Raw genomic sequence first — 18608 nt, 5'->3', positions numbered from 1 at the left:
TCTGTTCATACTATCAAATGTCCAGAGCTAAGATGTTCCTTTCCTGTTGAAGAATCATCCAGGTGGGCCTGAAATTGGTCCTTAAAGAACATTTATCTGAAATACAATTTAAACCTAAGTGTCCAAAAGAGAAGTAGAGTCCCTTCACCCAGCAGGCATAACTCAGCAAACATATGACTAAAGGAATTTCAGATAAAACACATTATCTGACATTTTTTCAAAAGTCCCATTTGGCTACTTTTCATCAAAAACAAAAGCAAACAAACAAACAAAAAACAACAAAAACAACCCCCCTTAAACCTGTCACTTTTCACAATATGACCTAACGTGGATTTATGTATAACAACTCCATGGATGCTTATACCAGAATTGGTGTACTGGTATGTGTGTGTGTGTGTATGTGTGTGTGCACACACACTCACATTCACATGTACTTAAGCACCTGTTGCTAGAAATCCACCTGAGATCTGCTTATGTGCTCCTGAAACACTCCGCCATTGAGATGCATCCCCAGTGTACCCTCCCAAAGATGAAACCATTTTCAATATGAAAAAAATCTGGCTATAACTGAGAGGAAAACACCTTGTAACAAGAGACAACATGGAGTTACTAAAAATGATGGGTTAGGCCAGGTGTGGTGGCTCACATCTGTATCCAGCATTCAGCAGACGGGCAAGAAAGTCAGACTGCGCTCGTCTGGCCTATAGAGCCAGTTCAAGCCAGCCTACTCTGCACACTCAAAGCAATCTCAAAAAGAAATAAAATAAAAGAAGATGATATTTGTACTTACATGGAAAGGTATTCGTTTTAAGGTTAAGCAAAGTACTGAGGGGCTGGAGGGATGGCTCAGTGGTTAAGAGCACTGGCTGCTCTTTACAGAGGCCCCGAGTTCAATTCCCAGCATCCACACAGTGGCTCACCACCTTCTATAACTGTAGTCTCATGGGGTCTCATGCCCTCTTCTGGTGTACAAATGTACATACAGACAAAACACTCTTATACACAGAATACATAAATACAATTTTAAAGAGTAAATTACTGCGTATGGAGAATTATCTCATTTAATAAAAACATACACACGGAGAGATCATAGTTTATCACTTTGATAAATAACATATAATTATGTTCTTTATAATGTTTATGAGAAGTACCAACAATAAACCATCATTTCCATAATAAAGAATATACAAACATTAAAAATTACTTCTAAGTTCCTGACTAATTAATTCATGTTTTCCCCCTGTTGAGAGGTTAGGAACCATCTAAAGATATTTGTAAGTTCTTCTCATTCGTAGTTAGCAAATGACAGAAAATTTTACAAGAGAGACTTTTGCCCTAGGGTTGAACTCTGCAAGGAAAATATTATTCTCAGCACGAGTTTAATTAAATCTGCAGCGACGAGCGTCAGGTCTCTCAGGCTGCCTGGCAGCGTGGTGGAACCCGAGAAAATAAAACCAGTATGAAGCAGCGGTTTCTCAACAAGGAACAGAACACTGGAGACTTTCTGGAGCAAGGTGCTTGAGGAAGGTGTTGAAAGTTTAAAATTCTAAACCCAATGGTCTTGAACCTGACCTGAACATACAGGGCAAAGCCCTAAGGTATCTGTGCAAAATCCAGCCCTGGGGCAGAATCTGCAATATCAGGGGTCAGGGACGGCAGCACCAGAATGCAGAAGCGGTAGTGTACTGGGGCCTGGGGGACGCTACGCTGTGGGCAGTAAGGATCTAGGCTTAACTGAAACAATGGTGGATGCTTTCCTTTGGGATGAAACAGAACTTTGTGCAGTGGTCATTACAATGCTTTCCATGAAGCCTAAGGGCTTTGATGTGCCTGGGTAAGTTAATTAATTAATTTCTTCCTCCCTTCCTTTCTCTCATGAAGGAAGCTCACGCTTATGTGGTATAGCGTGCAAAGGAAGTCTTCCCCCCAAGGAAGCTTAAAACCAAGACGCCGGTGACAATGACGAGAGGGTCAAAGGTTAGGCAACAAGCTTTCTCAGAGTCCAGAGCACATGCTGACATCCTGAGGTCCTATGCCTCCCAGAGGCCACGCACTCAAGGACTGGTCCCCAGAAGGCATACTTCTGGGAGGGGCTGGAGCCTTGAAGAGGCAAGGCTGGTTGAAGGTGGTTCAGGTACTGGGGTACCTGTTGAAGGAAGTATCAGGAGAGCTCTCCCTCTGCCCCTCTCCCTCCTCCTTTGGCCATCATGAGGAGAACCATGATGTATTATGTACTGTGCCACCTAGGTCAAGAGCCAGGCCGGCTCAGACTTAGGTTTCTAAAGCTGTGAGCTGCATAAAATGTGCTCCCTTACACGAGCACCTATCTTGAGCATTTCGGTCTCAGGACCTAGAGGCCCCCAGGATGGGAAGCCATAGTGGGATGCAAGGAGCAAGGCAGGCTTTAGGAGGGAACAAGGTACAAAAGGACTGTCACAGCCCAGGTGGCCTGTGCCAGTATTCACTTCATGCCTTGAGGCAGGAGGGGCAGAGACAGGGCTTCAAGTATGGCCCGTGAAACCCCCATGTGAGCACTATTTAAAACCATAAGTAAGTACACAGCAGCTGCCACAGTCCGGCTTGCCAAATCTTCTCTTCTCCTATTCGTGGCCGCTCTGAATTACCAGCCGCGCTTGCTCTGGGCACCTGGTTCTAGCAACGGAGCAGCCTGGCCCTCGGCAGCTTCCACCCATTAATAAGAGCATGGGGAGGTGGCAGGAGGCCATCTAATCCGCCTCTGGCTCTGCTCCACCCGCTGCATTATGGGGGAACACTGTCCTAAGGAGCGATAAAGCTGCCGTTTCTCCCCCCCAAACACATCCTCCCAGAGTCCACCATCCTCAAAGGCTAGTCATTTTCAACCAAGTGCTGTATTTATTTCAGATGTTGAGAAAAAGGCTAGCGTTCTTTCTGTATTGTTAGCAGCTTGCTTTCCCAGCTGGACTGTCCCTCACACCCTCTTACAGGATAACCGACATCTACTCTACCTTCAAACCGCTTCCCCCTCAGCAGTCACGTCCCAGCTGTGACTCCCGCCAGCTCTGGAGTCTAAACATGATTTGCCAATGCTCGCCTTCTCTAAACGACACGGAATGGCTAGTGGTCTACCAGAACTGATCACTTAAATAATTCAACGACCTGCTACATTTTTTATTTTTTAAAGCAATCAATTTATTACTTGAGATTTCTCCCCCTTCCCATACATAATATGGAAATGGCCACCTGGTAGGAAGGCATCATTTTTTTTATGCTTTAAAAAAAATCTATTTATCATCTCCCTAAAAGGGCATTATACAAGCCACTTTGGCCCTCTCAGCTCACCAAGTAATTGATCTGTCTGTCTGCCCACAGACCTGCAGCGATTAATTACACTGGTGGTCCTGCAAGGTTCCGTAAGGCCTAACAAGTCACTGATGGAGATGTATACAATCTATATGGTTACTTGAGAGCGAATATCACTGGGGACACTATACTCAGTTTTGGGAGCCCCGTTGCTCTCCCAATCACTAACCTGAAACACAACCCCTTTAAAACGTGACAGTTTAGCTTAAAACTCAGGGAACGTCTCCAAAAGTTAGAAAGATTCTCATAAAAATCTGACTTATGATTTGAGTCCTGATCTTGAGAATTAAGAAGTCCATTTCCAAGTAGCAGGATCGACGTCTGAACGCCCTGCAGAGAATGGACAGATTGGTTTCAGGGCTTACTGCATTTCCAAAGACAATATATTATGAAAAAGCACTTTCTAGTCAGAAGAAAAAAAACCATGCTAATTTGACAGGCCCCAGTTATACTTAGGATGCTCAGATACCAGGAAAGTTTACTATAACTAAGACGATTGGTGTCTGCGGTGAGATTATCTCAAAGTGCCTGACAAACATAATTTTATTCAAAATGTGTTTATTTCCCCCCCATCCAATTTAAAGCCACCTGAAAAACGAGGCCTTGCTGGCTTCTTCTGAATAGCAGCAGAAACCTTAAGCTCCTTTCCATGGTACCTGTTTGTAAGAGTGAGATACCTCTTGCGGCTGCTGCCCAACTCTATTTTATTCATCTTCTGTGCCTCTTACATGCTCCTGTGGGCCACAGGGCATGTGTGGGGCTCAGGTGTCGGCCTGTGGGAGTCCGTTCTCTCCGTCCACTGTGTGGGTCCCAGGGATGGGACTCGGATCATCAGACTTGGGTGTCTTTGTCCACTGAGCCCTCTCGCTGGCTCAGGATGCTCTTTCTTAAATGAATGACCCCTCAGAGTGCTCAGCCACTTTCAGTGATTCTATAGCCTGCACCAGCACTGAAAGACAGCACGGGATTCTGAGATAACTAGAGTTCTTGTCGGTCCTCATTTTATCCTTTTGTTTTTGTTTATTTTTGGTGAGAGAGACGGGGAGACAGAGAGAGCGAAACAGTCAGATGCTGGGAAGCTCTTCACTAAAGATGTTTCTATTAAGAACCCGGGCGGGTGCTTAGCAACCACCTACAGCCATAGTCATAAATGAGCATTATTAGTAGTACTATTATTATTATATCTTTATTATATCCAGAAAGCATTAAAATCCATCCTCGGGAAACACTTGTTAGTGTTTAAATTGTACAGTCACTTAGAGCAGCGGGTCTTAACCCGTAGGTCACAACCCCTTTGGCCCCTCGCTCCAAAAATATTTACATTATGATTCATAAGAGTAGCAAGATTACAGTTATGAAGTAGCAAAATGAAGATAATCTTGCAGTCAGGGTTCACCACAGCACGAGGAATTGTATTAAAGGGGGTCATGGCTTCAGGAAGGTTGAGAACCAGCACTATAGAGAAAATTAAGTCAGAGATAGTGTAAAAAAAAAAAGTATGAATTTACATGCCCAAAAATCAGAATTGGCCTGTCCACACCAAAAGAGACCCTGAGCAAACAGGGACCTTGATCGTCCTAGCAAACAGTCTCTGCTTCCAAGCTAAGAGGTCACAGGCCGAGAACGTCTTGATTCATCGTGAGCACCGTCCAGGCTCTGGCCTGGAGTCTTTATTAAAGAATGCTCTTGGATAACAGTCACTTGATCAGCCCCTGGCTGGAAGGATGACTCAAGTTTCCAACAACCCATTCATGATGAAATGAAACATGGAACACAGCAAGAGACGTTTTCCAGGTTAACCCCACGCAAAGCTCTCAGCAATCTGAATGCTGTGAGACGTAGAACAGCGGGTTCTTAACCTTCCTGATGCTGCAACCCTTTAATACAGTTCCTCATGTTGTGGTGACCCTCTCCCCCAACTCTGAAATTATTTGCATTTGCTGCCTCATAACTGTAATTTTGCTATTGTTAGGAACTGTAACGTAAATATCTACATTTTCTGATGGTCTTAGGTGACCCAGTAAAGGGTCATTCAACCCCCAAAGGGTCACGATCCACAGGTTGAGAAATGCTGGCATAGAAAGTTTAAGGATGAGGAGGTATTCACAGGGTACCAATGATGCAGAAGTCTGGTGTGGGGGCGTTCCCCCGGCATCAAAGAAGAACCCACTGTTAGTGGTTTTTCTCATTTGAGAAGATCAAAACCACTCAGTCCAAAATTTTTAATTATAGTGGAAAGAATGGCGTAGTTTAAAGTAGCTGGATTAAGGAAAATACGTATGTAATAAGGTTGGGCTGAGTGACACCACAGTCAACTACATCACAAAGCAAACTAGCAAGGTATGAATTACAGAATCTAGAGAGTGGGGACGTGGTTACCGGTACACACTGGCTTCATTTTATTTTCTGCAAGTTTCAAACTTTTTGTAAACGTAGTTCACACCTTTACTTCTAGTACTTGGATGGCAGAGGCAGGAAGCTCTCTCTAAGACCCAGACTAGCCAGATTTCTACTGTGAGTTCTCTGCTAAGGTGACACAATGAAATCCTGTCTTAAAAGGGGGGGGGAGCGGTTCATAAGAAATCACTGGGGGAAATATTACAACCAAGGAGGCAGAAGGTTCCACCAGGACGTTACTTAGTCTGGTAGGCAATACACGTTGTTCTTAGTTTGACCCCAGGGACTCGGAGTTCAGAAGTGCAAAGGGCCTTAGCATTCTCTAAGATAGTTAATCCATGGTTTTATGGGTCCATGAAAATATTAGGAAAACCTCGGCAGTTTCACAGTGCTTTCATAAAGTGTAAGAACTTGGTTTAGAAACTGTTCTGGTGTCTGAGATCGTGCGCCACTACACTTCTGGCTTTCAAATAAACCCAACATGTCAGTGATAGCAGATGATATGATTAACCATCTTCTCTCGGCAAAATAAAGATAATCCTGTGTTGGTTTCTTTTCAGTATTTTGGGAATAAGTACCAAAGAAGAATGATGGAAACGACCAATCCAATCCCATCCCTCTGTTTTATACGAAAACAGAAAACGGAGGCCAGAACTGTGGCGAACTGAAGCACTAGCTATCCATACCATCCCGAGTAAGGGCTTCACTCCAGACACCAGAGAGGTGGCTAATGGTACAGCCCATCTAGGAACAAAACCCAGGCCACACACACAGGAACACAGCTTCCCCGCAAGTCACCCGCCTGGCTGGCTTTTCAGGGGTGAGCTGTGAAAAGTGTCTCCCAGACTCAGCATCTACCAAGACTTCCCTGAGTTTTGACGTTAGGCGTTCAGCCACACTGGTGAAATTCTAGTTTAACACAATAGCATAAGGACATGCAAATTGACCACCGCCACAAGACTGTCTGTCATCTGTGGTCCTATTTTCTCATATCCAAATGGACAGCATGAAATTTTATGCAGAAGACTGCGGAACCAGCCGTCGTCTTCTGTGTTCTCTTTCAATACGGAGATTCAAGATCCGAGACAAACAAAAGCAGCCACCATCAAGCCTCAGACTTTAAATGAACGGAGGAAACCTGCATGCATGCTAACAAAACAAATAAATATAAGTAGTTCATCAAATTGGACCCCTTTCTAATGGGGAGAAGTGGTATAGACCTTGGAAGATTTAAAAAAAAAAAAAGAGGTTACAGAAGATAAACTGAATTTCAGTTTTATAAAAGAGATTAGACCCTTGATGACAGATGATGTCTCTCATCAGCCTAGAGCTGCCTAGGAAACAGAGGGAGATAATATGTGAGGATGCACAGTCCCGCTGAGGTTTTCCTCTGCCTTAAGGGCTGCAACACCTTTATTGACGTGTATTAGAGAAGCATTAGAACAAACCCTCAAACTACGTGAGTTCCATGGGTAGCGCAGGTCTATCCATTCTAGGGCGGAGATTAGGGATAAAAAAAAAAAAAAAGGTCTAGGTGTATCCAACATGTGGTTCATAGGCCATGAGCCCCAGCAGAGCTAGGAATGCCACCCAATGACACTGCATCCTGAGATTTTTTTTGGTATGTTATTATTTTACTACTCTTTTTGTAACTTGATGGCGGCGTGACTCCAGAGCATGAATTCTGAGATGACAACAGTCTGTTGCAATGTCAAAAAGTTGGACAGGCCTGAAGTTCCCAAGGCCAATATAAGAGCAGACTGAAACAGATAACATGGATGTCACCCTGAGTGTCAAGGCAGGGTGGCAGTTATATTCAGACACAAATACACAGCATTTCAGACACTATTTGTATGGGAAAAGAGCAAGTGCATACCGGTGCATAAAAGATTCAATTTTAAAACCTCATCCATCCGATGATATAATCCTTTTAGGTTTAAAGGTTGACTGTTTAGTGTTGATTTGAGAATGCGTAAAAATGAGGTCAATTTAAGTAAATAAGGAACTCTGGTGTCCGTTACTAGATGCTGTTGCCTATAGTAGAGTTTTCTGAACTCTCTGACCAGCCCACACTGCCACCCCTTCCTTCTTTACACAGACCTCTTTTCCTGTGACAGGCTCTGGTAGCCATGCTGAGATGTGATCTTGGCTCCCTGGTCACAGGCGTGGAAGCCAAACGTGGACCACTGATACAAGCTGAAGCAAATCCAACCTCATCCCCAGACTCCAGGGTGGAATGGAGGCTTCAGCCCGCATGTCCCGGTTGCTTGCTGGCATGGACAGGCAGATGTGAAACCAATGAAGGAAAGAAAGAACACCTGGTCTGCTCCTGGGTGGCTTCTGGGTGCAGAGGTGCAGTTCCTAGTGGAGATGCCCTGACCTGCTTGGACTGAGATGACATTGTCTTCTCTATAGCTCTTCTCTCCTTCCTTGCCCTGCGAAGCTGTGCTTCTGTGGCTAAGAACCAAGAACACTCAACAGCTAAAAAGCTAAGATTGTTTATTACAGTACTTTGAAAGTTTGGACTGATACTAAATAGAAGCCATAGTAGAGATTAAATATGACCACATAGAAATTAAACTTTGCAATGCAAATGAAAGAATATAGAGCTAGATATTGAACATGCTATTTAATCTTGTCGATTTGATGGGATTTATGGGATTTAGAATCATCACGGAGAGAAACCACTTGGAGTGTCTACCAGGGTTAATAGAGGTGGGAAGATCCCCACCCCAAATGTGGGACTGACTTTCCAGACTAAATAAAAAGAAGGAAGCTAGCTGATCTTTAGCTCTGTTTCCTGATTGCAGATGCAATGTGACAGCTGCCTCAAGTTCCTGCTTCTATGACTTCCACGCTGTGATGGGTTTTGTGCCCTGGAACTGTAAGTCGAAACTAGCCATGCTTCTTAGAGTTGCTTCTGTCAGAAATTTGTGTCTCACCAATCAGAAGACTAACGAATACGCTCACTCTAAGAGAAAAATGTTGCGAGATGATAGGCTGAAGGTTAATGTCCTTGATATATAAAAAGCTCTTATAAACAAATGATAGTTATCTCCAAGGAGTAGACAAACTATATAAACCAGAAAGAATCATCATCCAAATGGCCAACATATGATAGATGATATAAACATATACGTGCATACTTCATTTCACCAAGCTTGAGTTTAGTGAAGTGCTTCTCATCTTTTTGATGGTTAGCAAACATCCAAGGCTCACTGCTAAATCAGTTTCCAGTCACACACTGCTGACCATAGCATGAAGTGGCACAGCCAGTCTGATAACATGAATCATAATTATGAATGTGCATGGCTTCTAACCAAGCTCTCCACGTCTAGAATTTGTCCTTAAGGAAATAATTAGAGGAGAATAAATCTTAAAAGCCTAAATGTAAATCCCAGATGGGACAACCACTAGTGATTCATTAATACAAAGCCTTCCACTGAAATATCAGGAGCCACTCTGGACACTGACGTGTAGATGAGTCCAATACACACGCACAAAGAAGACCCCTTCAAAAGCCTGTGTAAAGGATCCACTGCTATTTTTTAAGATACAGTAAGTCTTGATATATCTTATGTATTAACAATGGTTATTGGCTTTACAATTCCCCTTTGTTCTTTACAGCTTTCAGTAAATCATGTATTATTTGAACTTTTTAATAACATATTTTACAGTTCTATAGCTTGTTCTTTTGTTAGAGGTGGGTAGGAGTTAGAGAATGTGTATAACTTACAAATAGAAAGGGAAGAAATGTTTACATGACAGGTCAAAACCACCAGAGGTGGGAGCGAGAACTGGGTATGGGTCTTAAGCCTGCCGCTTAAAAAGTGTGTGTTTGCTTCAAACAAGCCTCTGCACCTGTGCTGTGTGCGCCTGATGAAATTCACAGGGATAGCACGCGGCACAGAGCATGCACACAGGGACGTCTCCACCCGTAACTGCGGCACCGAGCAACTGCATCTAATGCGTCTAATGAAGCAGATTGGTCGTGGGGATATGGAAATGGGCCAAGCGAATCAAAAGCTATCCTCCTGTTCCTTCCAAAGGGCCTGGGATAGAATAAATTAGAACGCTGGTAAAACCACTGAAGGGACCGCTTAGAGAAGGCTCCTCAACTATTGCCCTTAACACCAGCTGATGTGATTAGGTTTGTCTGGTATCACGTGCACACTCTGCCTGCCGCCCACCGTCACCGTGGAACCACGGGAACAACCTAAGGTCACAGAGGCAATGCTATGAATCAGAACCAAAGGGTGGATGTTTAACGGCAAGCCTCCCCCTTCCCTTCTCCCCATTTGCAGTGGCGGCAAACACTCTACTTGATAAAGCTTTAGTCAGGACACTCTAAGTCAGTGGCTCTCAGCCTTTCCGATGCTGTGACCCTTCAACGCAGTTCCTCATACCGAGGAGACCCCGACCATACAAGTTTTTTGTTGCTACTTCATAATTTTGCTACTGTTAAGAATCTCAATGTAAATATCTGTGTTTTCTGATGGTCTTAGGCCACCCTGTTCAATCCCCAAAGGGGTCACGTCACACAGGTGGCCAACCACTGCTCTAAGTTCTCTTCTTCTGTGATCTTCATCCCCATCCTGTGTGGTCTTAGCAAGAACCCTGCTGAGGAAGTTTAGGTGGGACTCCTCAGTCTTGCTCACTGATCAAGCTTGTATCCCAATCTGTGTCTAGCAATCACTCTGCTAGGTCACTAGTAGACCCACTGACCCCTTACTCGGCTCCCCAGCTATTGATTGGCCCAGCTATCCAGAGCTGACCCAAAAAGCTATGTGTCAACAGAATGAGTCAGGACCCTTTTTCTTTATGGTAGGTATGTGCAAAGGTCTTGGGACATTTGAGAACAGAGCTGATCACAAAACTATTTGGGGGGAAAAAGAGTTTGTTTTCCTCCTGTGACCTAGGTACTGAGATTCAAAATTGTCCAGAGATATTAAAGACTGAAACCACAGCAAACAAAAGCCCACTTCTGACATCTGAAGATGTGCTAGTCCTTGATGTCACTTCAAAGATGGTGGCAAAGAGCAGGCAGGGGTGGGTGTCGGGCAATGCTCTAACGCAGATGATGACTACGTCTTAGTACAGGATGGACCCAGCATGAGACCAGTGCCTGCTGGACAGTGGGAAAGCAATGATGCCATCAGAGGGAAACTAGCGGAAGCAGGCGCATGATGTTTATTTCTCTGAGGAGGGCGTAACTCAAGAGTGAAAAAGTTAAATTAGGCAAATTAGAAAGATTTCTCTACCAAACACTGAGAAAACTGTCTTGAGCAATATGTGTTTGAAGAAAACAGCCCCTGGTCTGCAGGGCTAAGGTACCAAAGGGAGTTGCTATCACCAAACCCAGAAAACCTGGTGTGGTAGAAGAATATTATACACGATATTGTCTTCCCAAACAGAGTTTTATTAACAGATAAACACACCTGTCAGAATGGCTAAATCCAGTTCCAGAAAGTACTAGGAGTCTGGGAAAGAAGGTGATGTATCTGTCTACAGAAATCCTCCCCCCCCAGGAGCATCATCTTGGAATAACTTAGCAAGTAGCGCTTCAGATGTGGAAACCTGAATGTCACCACTGAAGCAGAAGAAATTCAATACCTGAGTTGCTATCTGAATTTTAATAACGTTCTTTCATCCAAAATGAAATTTTGGATTTCTGTACAGTTTGGAACTCCATGAGACTCAAAGAACTTATATAATGTCCATTTAACAAAAGTTCTCAAAGTAATGTTTAAGACAGTTACACAAATGGTAAAATGATACAATTGTTATTATTGAAAAATATATCATTAATAAAATTTTTTTGGTTTGTTTGTTTTTTTTTTTTTGGAGACAGGGTTTCTCTGTGTAGCCCTGGCCGTCCTGGACTCACTCTGTAGACCAGGCTGGCCTCGAACTCAGAAATCTGCCTGTCTCTGCCTCCCAAGTGCTGGGATTAAAGGTGTGCGCCACGTTTAATATACAAAATAATGTTTCTCAAAAACACTGGCTCAGTCTTTGCAGTTTAAGGCACAGACTCCGTGCTTGCCTGCATGTCTGGGGCTGCCACTCCTGCTTTGTAGAAAAGTTAGACACATTTTTAAAAAACAGTTTTAAAAGAGAGGAGAACCATGAAGGGAAGAAGGTAGAGGAGGAAGAAGAAGCCACCACGGGTTAGGTGAGCCATAAAAATGTGGTCCCGAGGGCTGGCCACAGGGAGTTAAGAGCAGCCCAGATGAAACGTTAACAGGACTCTAGCATGGCTGTTCCCTAAGAGAATCCACCCAGCAGCTGACTCAGACAGATGCAGACACCCATGGCCAAACAGTGGATGGAGCTTGGGGACTCTTATGGAAGAATAGGAGGAAGGATTGCAGGTCCTGAAGGGGATAGAAACTCCACAGAAAGATCAATAGAGCCAACTAACCTGGACCCTGGGGCTCTCAGAGACTGAACCACCTACCAAAAAAACCCACACACAGGCTGGATCTACGTCTCCCCACACATATGGAGGAGATGTGCAGTGTGAGTTCATGTAAGTCCTGAACAACTGGAGCTATCCCAAAAGCTGTTGCCTATCTGTGAAATATGTTCTAGCTGGGCTGCTTCGTCTGGTCTCAAGGGGAAGAGGAAGCTCCTAGCCTCACAGAGATCTGATGTGCCATGGTGGGGAATATGCAGGGGGGTGCCTACCTGCTCAGAGGAGAAGGGGATGGGGATGGGGGAAGGACTGTGGTAGGGGTGACTGAGAGGGGGCAGTGAGAGGGAAAATAAATAAATAAATGCATAAATCTAAAAAAAAAATGTTTAAAAAGAAAGATTCTGACCCATTTAAACAACGAGCTGACTGACCGCAGGCCCCTGCACCACGGGGACAACCTATGTGGCATTTGAACTCATGGAAACAGAGGGAAGTAGCTGTGCTACAGTCTTTGGGTCAGCCGGTGGCTTCCTTTCCCCTAGGCACTCTCTGGGTAGACCTCACAGGCTCAGTTAGTGATTTTGAAGCCAAGTTTCGAAATGGAACTTGCTAATGCATGTTTTTAAAATACTGCATTGGGTTTAAAGAGCAAACACCAGCAAATACCCATAATCTAGTGCAGTGGTTTTCAACCTTCCTAATGCTGTGACCCTTTGATACAGTTCCTCAGGTTGTGGTCACCCCCAACCACTAAACAATCCCTTTGCTACTTCATGGCTGTATTTTTGCTACTGTTATGAATCATAATATAAATATCTGATATTCAAGAAATCTGATATTGACCTGCAGGCAAGAACAGCTGATCCAGTGGCTGCATTGTCCTCCACAGTAAGAAAGTTTTCAAGGAGCCAGAAAATCCCATAAGTAAGCTCCAGAATAGAGGAGGGGCTTCAGTCTTGGCACCCTCAAGACTTATAGGGATTGCTTATTGTGGATTTTCTAACTCAGCTACACAGAGATTATCTTTCTTTAAAAGGGATTACCAACAAATGACAAAAAGTAGACCATTTTCCACCCTCTAAAACGGTGGGTTGTCAACTTTCCTGTCCCACTGGTGTATGTGTGTTTGCATAAGCATGTGTCTATGTCTATGTGTACGCATATGCTTATATATGTATGTACACATATCTTTAGCCTTTCTACCTTTTATTTTGCATGAGATGTAGTTTTCTTAAGTTCTCTAGCATGGCTTTGAACTCAATCTACCTCAGGTAGAACTATTTACCTTTTATTGTTAGTCTCCTGGGTAGCTGAGATCCTCCTGTCTCAGCCTCCCAAGGAGCTGGGAGGACAGCCCTAAGTTCAAACTTTTGTTAGAGACATAAACAAAAGACTGGGTTCAAAAGCATCCCTCTATTTCCACTAGTTAAATAACCTTCCCATCTATTCTATCCCTCTCAGGAACCTTCTAGAACAAAGAGAAGAGGATTTCTGCCTCCCAGTTCCTCTTCTACTAACAGGAAGTGATTTCTTCTTACCCCCCCCAACCCCGTTCCTTCTTTGTTTCAACCATTTTTACCATTCAGAATGCATTTTTGAAAAATTATAAATTTTCATTATAATAACTTTATCATATCTATATATAAACTTTATAAGTACAAAAGTAAAAAAGAATAATGATAGTTCGAGGTTTGAGGACACAGTGTAATATATTACCTCATAAAAGTAGTGGTGAGGAGAGAGAGATGTTAGTGACATTGCATTGTGAATGACACACCCTGGGGCAGACAGATGCATCATAATTTGAAACTGGACATAGGGAGTTTGGCGTCATGAGCCCTGGAGTTTGACCCTCTCGATTCAGATAAAGATTGTATTAACATGGGCGAGTTGCTTAATTATTGCACACCTGTGTTCTCATCTACAAAGTAGATATGATAAGACTGTTGTGATATGTAGATGGTCTAACATAGACTTGAAAATACTAAAGAATGCTGGGCATTAATTATATTAGCATTATTATTACTACAACACAGTTTAAAAGTATGACGCTTGTCAGGAGTCAGAGGAAGGGCAGCCAGACAGGAATTCTCTGTACTCTGGGATACCCAGTGAGAACACGTTCACAGCTGAGTGAGAGCAGGTCTACAGAGGGCTGCGAGGAAATGCAGTTCTACTCATGGGGACTTGGAATGATGCCCCTGACACACTGTTTCATGAAAATGCTACAGAGTGACACCGCCTAGGAGCCTGTTGTGGGAAGTGTTCATAGGTACATCCACACACAGTTGGAAAAGCATTTGTCCCAAACATTGAGCTCCTGGGGCCAGGAGTAGAGGTGAGAAGATGGTTGCATGAATAAATACGTGTGCAGTCTGTCTGCAACTAGTGTTAAGGGCAGAAGCCTTTATGGTGGCTCTTTCATGCTTAGAGTTGGATATCTCTAACACTCTAGCCTAGGATAAGCCAGAGTTCTTAGAGACAAGGAAACAGGCTCCGAGGAGAAAGAAAATGTAGGGCCATTCAGCTTCCTATGCCTACGTACCACTGAAGAGTTCTTTCTTGTCTGCTCCTTCACACTTTCGTGAGTTTTCCCCTTCACTGTGCCCAGCTTTCCCCTTTACTGTGCCCAGCTAGCCCCCACTGTCAGTGATGCTGCTCACTTGCTTGACCCCTCCCTCCCTCCCTCCCACCCTTTGTCCCTCCCATAATCTCACCATTTCTCAGGGCATGACCTAGACCCTTAGGTGTCCACACTCACCCAAACCTCCACTGCTCAGGAGCAAGGGCCTCCACCTATGCAATTATGGGGTCTTACACCTCCAGTTGCTTTTGACCTTGCAAAGGGTCCAATGGCTTTTGAACTTATTTTTCAGTCAAGGAATGGCTGGCATGAACTAGCAGGCACTTCTCCCCGCCTTTAGATTTCTGCTTCCTCTTGGAGGTTACAGGCTGTTTCGTTCCTCCTGCTCCCTCTCTTTCACGCTTGTCTGCCTATGCTGTATCTACCCACCTGCCCACCCCGCACATCCAACCCTCAGGCTCCTTTCTTCACATGCCAGTCATCAATCTCCATTTATACACACAAGCCTGTGGAGTCACGATCACAGGATGACGCGGGAGGAAAAAGGATTCAAGATTCTAGGCAGACTGATTCGCAAGCCACCTACTTCCTGCACCGGAACTAGGCTTGCTCGTGGGGAACTGCGCCTGCTGGGGGGATCTGGGCCACAAGAACCGGGTCAGCAAGAAGGCGCCCAGGCTCAGGGGAAATTTATTGGTTCCTGGTTGAACCAATCAGAGAAAGAGGGAGAGAGAGTAGCCATGGATAGGTTGGGGAGGGCCAAGATTACCGAGAGGGTGTAAAAGGAAAGAGACAGGTGTGCAGAACACGGGGGTGGGGTAGGGTGGGGGTCCAAAGTGATTTTGGATCCACAGTCACTAACCCAGGGATTCTAGTCTAAATGCCCTCTTCTTTCTTAGTTTTCCAGTTACACAAAGCTAAATGGTAATATTACGTGGGAGAAAACATTACTTATCCACCATTCACACGATGCTTATTAATAGTCAATGGAGAAGTGACCGCGAATTAGCAGAAGGACAAGGAAACCGTCTATCCTGGTTTCACGCCTGGCCGTTAGCCTAACTCAGTCAGTTTAAAAAAATATATAAAAAATAAAATAAATCACTCCGGAGCTCGCGTAATCGCAAAAACTGATTACTAAAATGCTGTATTCGACACCCGGAGTCAAGTTTCTATCTTCCCAAGGACTGTGGGAAGTGGTAGTTGGCATTTACTGGTCGCACGGCGTTCACGTTCACTACCTGCTATAAAGCCCAGTGAGCTCACAGAAAGACCTTTCCGAACCTGTGGTCACGCGCACCAAGCCGGTTGGCTGCCTTGGGGAACACATCCCGCGAACATCGACCTCATGCGGGGGCACAAAGATTTGGGGGGTGGGGGTTGAACACCGATACAGGTTTTCCTAAGGTGTTGCAACTTCAGAAGAGCTTTTTTGCCCACTTTCCCCAAAAAGTGTTTCAGATCCCTTATCATCAGAGCGGTCCAACCTCTGCGTTCCCACGGTCCTGAGCCGTTGCCACCCCTCTCTGCCGCCCACTGCTTGGTCCGAAAGCCCATACCCAGGGTTTGGGGGAAAAGAGGGAGGAAAAGGAACTGGCCAGTGTAAGCGACGAGGCTCTCGTCGAGGCCTGGAGGCCAGAGCCAGTGGAGAACCCTAGTGCCCAGAAGCCGGGAGAGGAAGGAGCTGGAACGGTGCGGGGAGGGGCCGCGAGGAGAGCGGGGGCGCCGGTGCACTCACTCTGCGTAGCCGGTGGCCCAGGGCAGCCGCCGGGTCTCCTTGAGGATGAGGATGGGGCGGGCGATGTGGTCTGCGCTGCACTCCACCTCATCCTGAGACAGCCCGAGGAACTCCGGCCGCCCGTACGGGAAGCGCAGGGGCAGGTCGGAGCCTCCGCAGCCGCTCCCGCCGTGCTCGGAGCCGGAGCTGCCAGCCATGATGCCGCCCATGAAATTGGCCACGGCAGATTTCACTCGAGTGAGCATATTACTCCGGCGCCGGGCAGCTGCTGAGCGAGCAGGAGGCGGCGGCCGGCCGAGGCGCAGCGCGGGGCATGCAGGCTGCGGCGGGCGCGGGGTGCACGGGCGGTGGGGACGCTGGGACGCGCGGCTCCGTGAGCTCAGTGCTGCAGGGGGCCGAGCCCCGGCCTCCCGTGCTCCCTGACGCCGCCGCCGCCACCTCTCTCGGCGACACTTCCGCAACCGGGCGACATGGAGCGAGCGGGCGCCTGGGGAGGGACAGCGAGAGCCCCGGGAGCGGCTGGCGGGCGGCGGCTGCGACGGGTCCCTTCCCCGCCCCCCTGCGCCTGGTTCCTGCGTGCGCGGAGCGGAGCCCACCCGGCGAGCCCACGGACACGCCGCTCCTGCTGCCACGGCTACGGCCGTGGAGTCATGTGATGATCAGGCTGCACCGGCTCCGGCTGCGGCTCTGGCCCAGCCTCAGCCCCTCCCCTGCCGGCCGAGCACAGCCTGCTCGGAGACCGTGACCTCAGGAGGAAGACGCAGGCGGGCCTGGTCGGTACCTGGCGAGGAGGATGGGGGCGCTGTGAGCTGGTGGCTGGACAGGTGTTAGGGGCTGTCACATGGTCTCAGGCAGCTGGGAGAAGCCAGAAGAGGGGTAGGCGCTGGGAGGAAAAGTGCCTTTGACCTCTGGAAAAGAAACTTCGGGAAGGCAGGTGCAATGGTGGTGGTGGGCAGTCTCCCCAGTCCCGTGATGGAAAGGAGCAGATCTACCCAGTGCTGGGGTCTTCACTACCCCATGGGGATGCAAGGATCCGTTGAAGTTTTCCCTCAGGCAGCTAAAGAATCTCTTTCCTTTTCCTTTGATTACCTCTACACGTGTTACCTTCCGTGGCCCACACCTTGTTACGCAGATAGAATGCTTTAACTCTTAACAGAAAACAAAAGATGGCCAAGAAGCCAGGAACATGCCGGGTTGTTTAACAAATGTACACAAGCTCTTTCCTCTAATACAGCGACAGATGTATCTTTACTACTGCGGTATTTTAACCGCACAAAATTAAGGGCACGTGGAGAACTGAAGAAAAACAGAACACAGCCACTGAATTAAATGCAAACTAAAGAAACAAGCAGATGCTTATAATAAAATATATTTTGGTGATCTTATGTTAATTTAAATGTCTTGAGAGTAATAAGCGTGCTTCTCCAAGAGTAACGTTTGTTAAACATTGGTTTTGTTTCATTAAAAACAAACAACTTTTGCCATAGGAGAGTTTCATGCTAAACTGTTTTAAGTCCTGTTCTGCAACCTAGCATTTAAGACTACAATTTGTACAGCTCAGCTCTGAATTGCAGGAAGAATACGGGAATACAGGCCCTTATCCTTAGAGAGGGCTGTGGTCCAGCTGCTGGAGCCGGGTGGCCCAAGTGATGGAGAAAGGGGTGGTCCAGGTGCTGGAAGAGAAGTCCAGCACGTCAAGGAGAGAAACCCTGCTCTTAAGTCTGGATACACGCCAGTGGTTCCTTTCTTCAGTACCTAGAATCAATCAATCAATCATTTATTTATTTATGTTTTTCCAGACAGGGTTTCTCTGTACAGCCCTGGCTGTCCTGGAACTCACTCTGTAGACTAGGTTGACCTCGAACTCAGAAATCTGCCTGCCCCTGCCTCTGTCTCCTAAGTGCTGGGATTCAAGGCATGTGCCACCACTGCCCAGCCCTAGAATCATTTTTAAAAGAAGGTATTTTCTCCTCTTGACCATTCACTTTAGATAATTATGGCGGTATTTCAAATGTTTACGGAAACACCACTACTCTCAATGCATTGTTTTTCAAAGTTAAACGTATTTATTGTTATTTTATATACATTGGTGTCTTGCCTCCCTGCAGGTCTGTGTGAGGGTGTCAGATCCC

At 45.9% G+C, this 18608-nt stretch overlaps 1 protein-coding gene across 1 annotated transcript in view; it reads right to left on the bottom strand.

Moving 5' to 3' along the window:
* Positions 1–17311, bottom strand: part of Ppm1h (protein phosphatase, Mg2+/Mn2+ dependent 1H) — a 259006-nt gene extending 241695 nt beyond the window's left edge. The window contains exon 1 of the mRNA XM_021174330.2: positions 16477–17311. Coding sequence (XP_021029989.1) covers positions 16477–16721 — 245 coding nt within the window. The 5' untranslated portion in view covers positions 16722–17311. The remainder of the gene's footprint in view (positions 1–16476) is intronic.
* Positions 17312–18608: the final 1297 nt, after the last annotated feature.

The sequence above is a fragment of the Mus caroli genome, chromosome 10, assembly GCF_900094665.2.
Source record: "Mus caroli chromosome 10, CAROLI_EIJ_v1.1, whole genome shotgun sequence".
Taxonomy (NCBI): Eukaryota; Metazoa; Chordata; class Mammalia; order Rodentia; family Muridae; genus Mus; species Mus caroli.
This window is presented reverse-complemented; position numbering and strand designations above follow the sequence as displayed.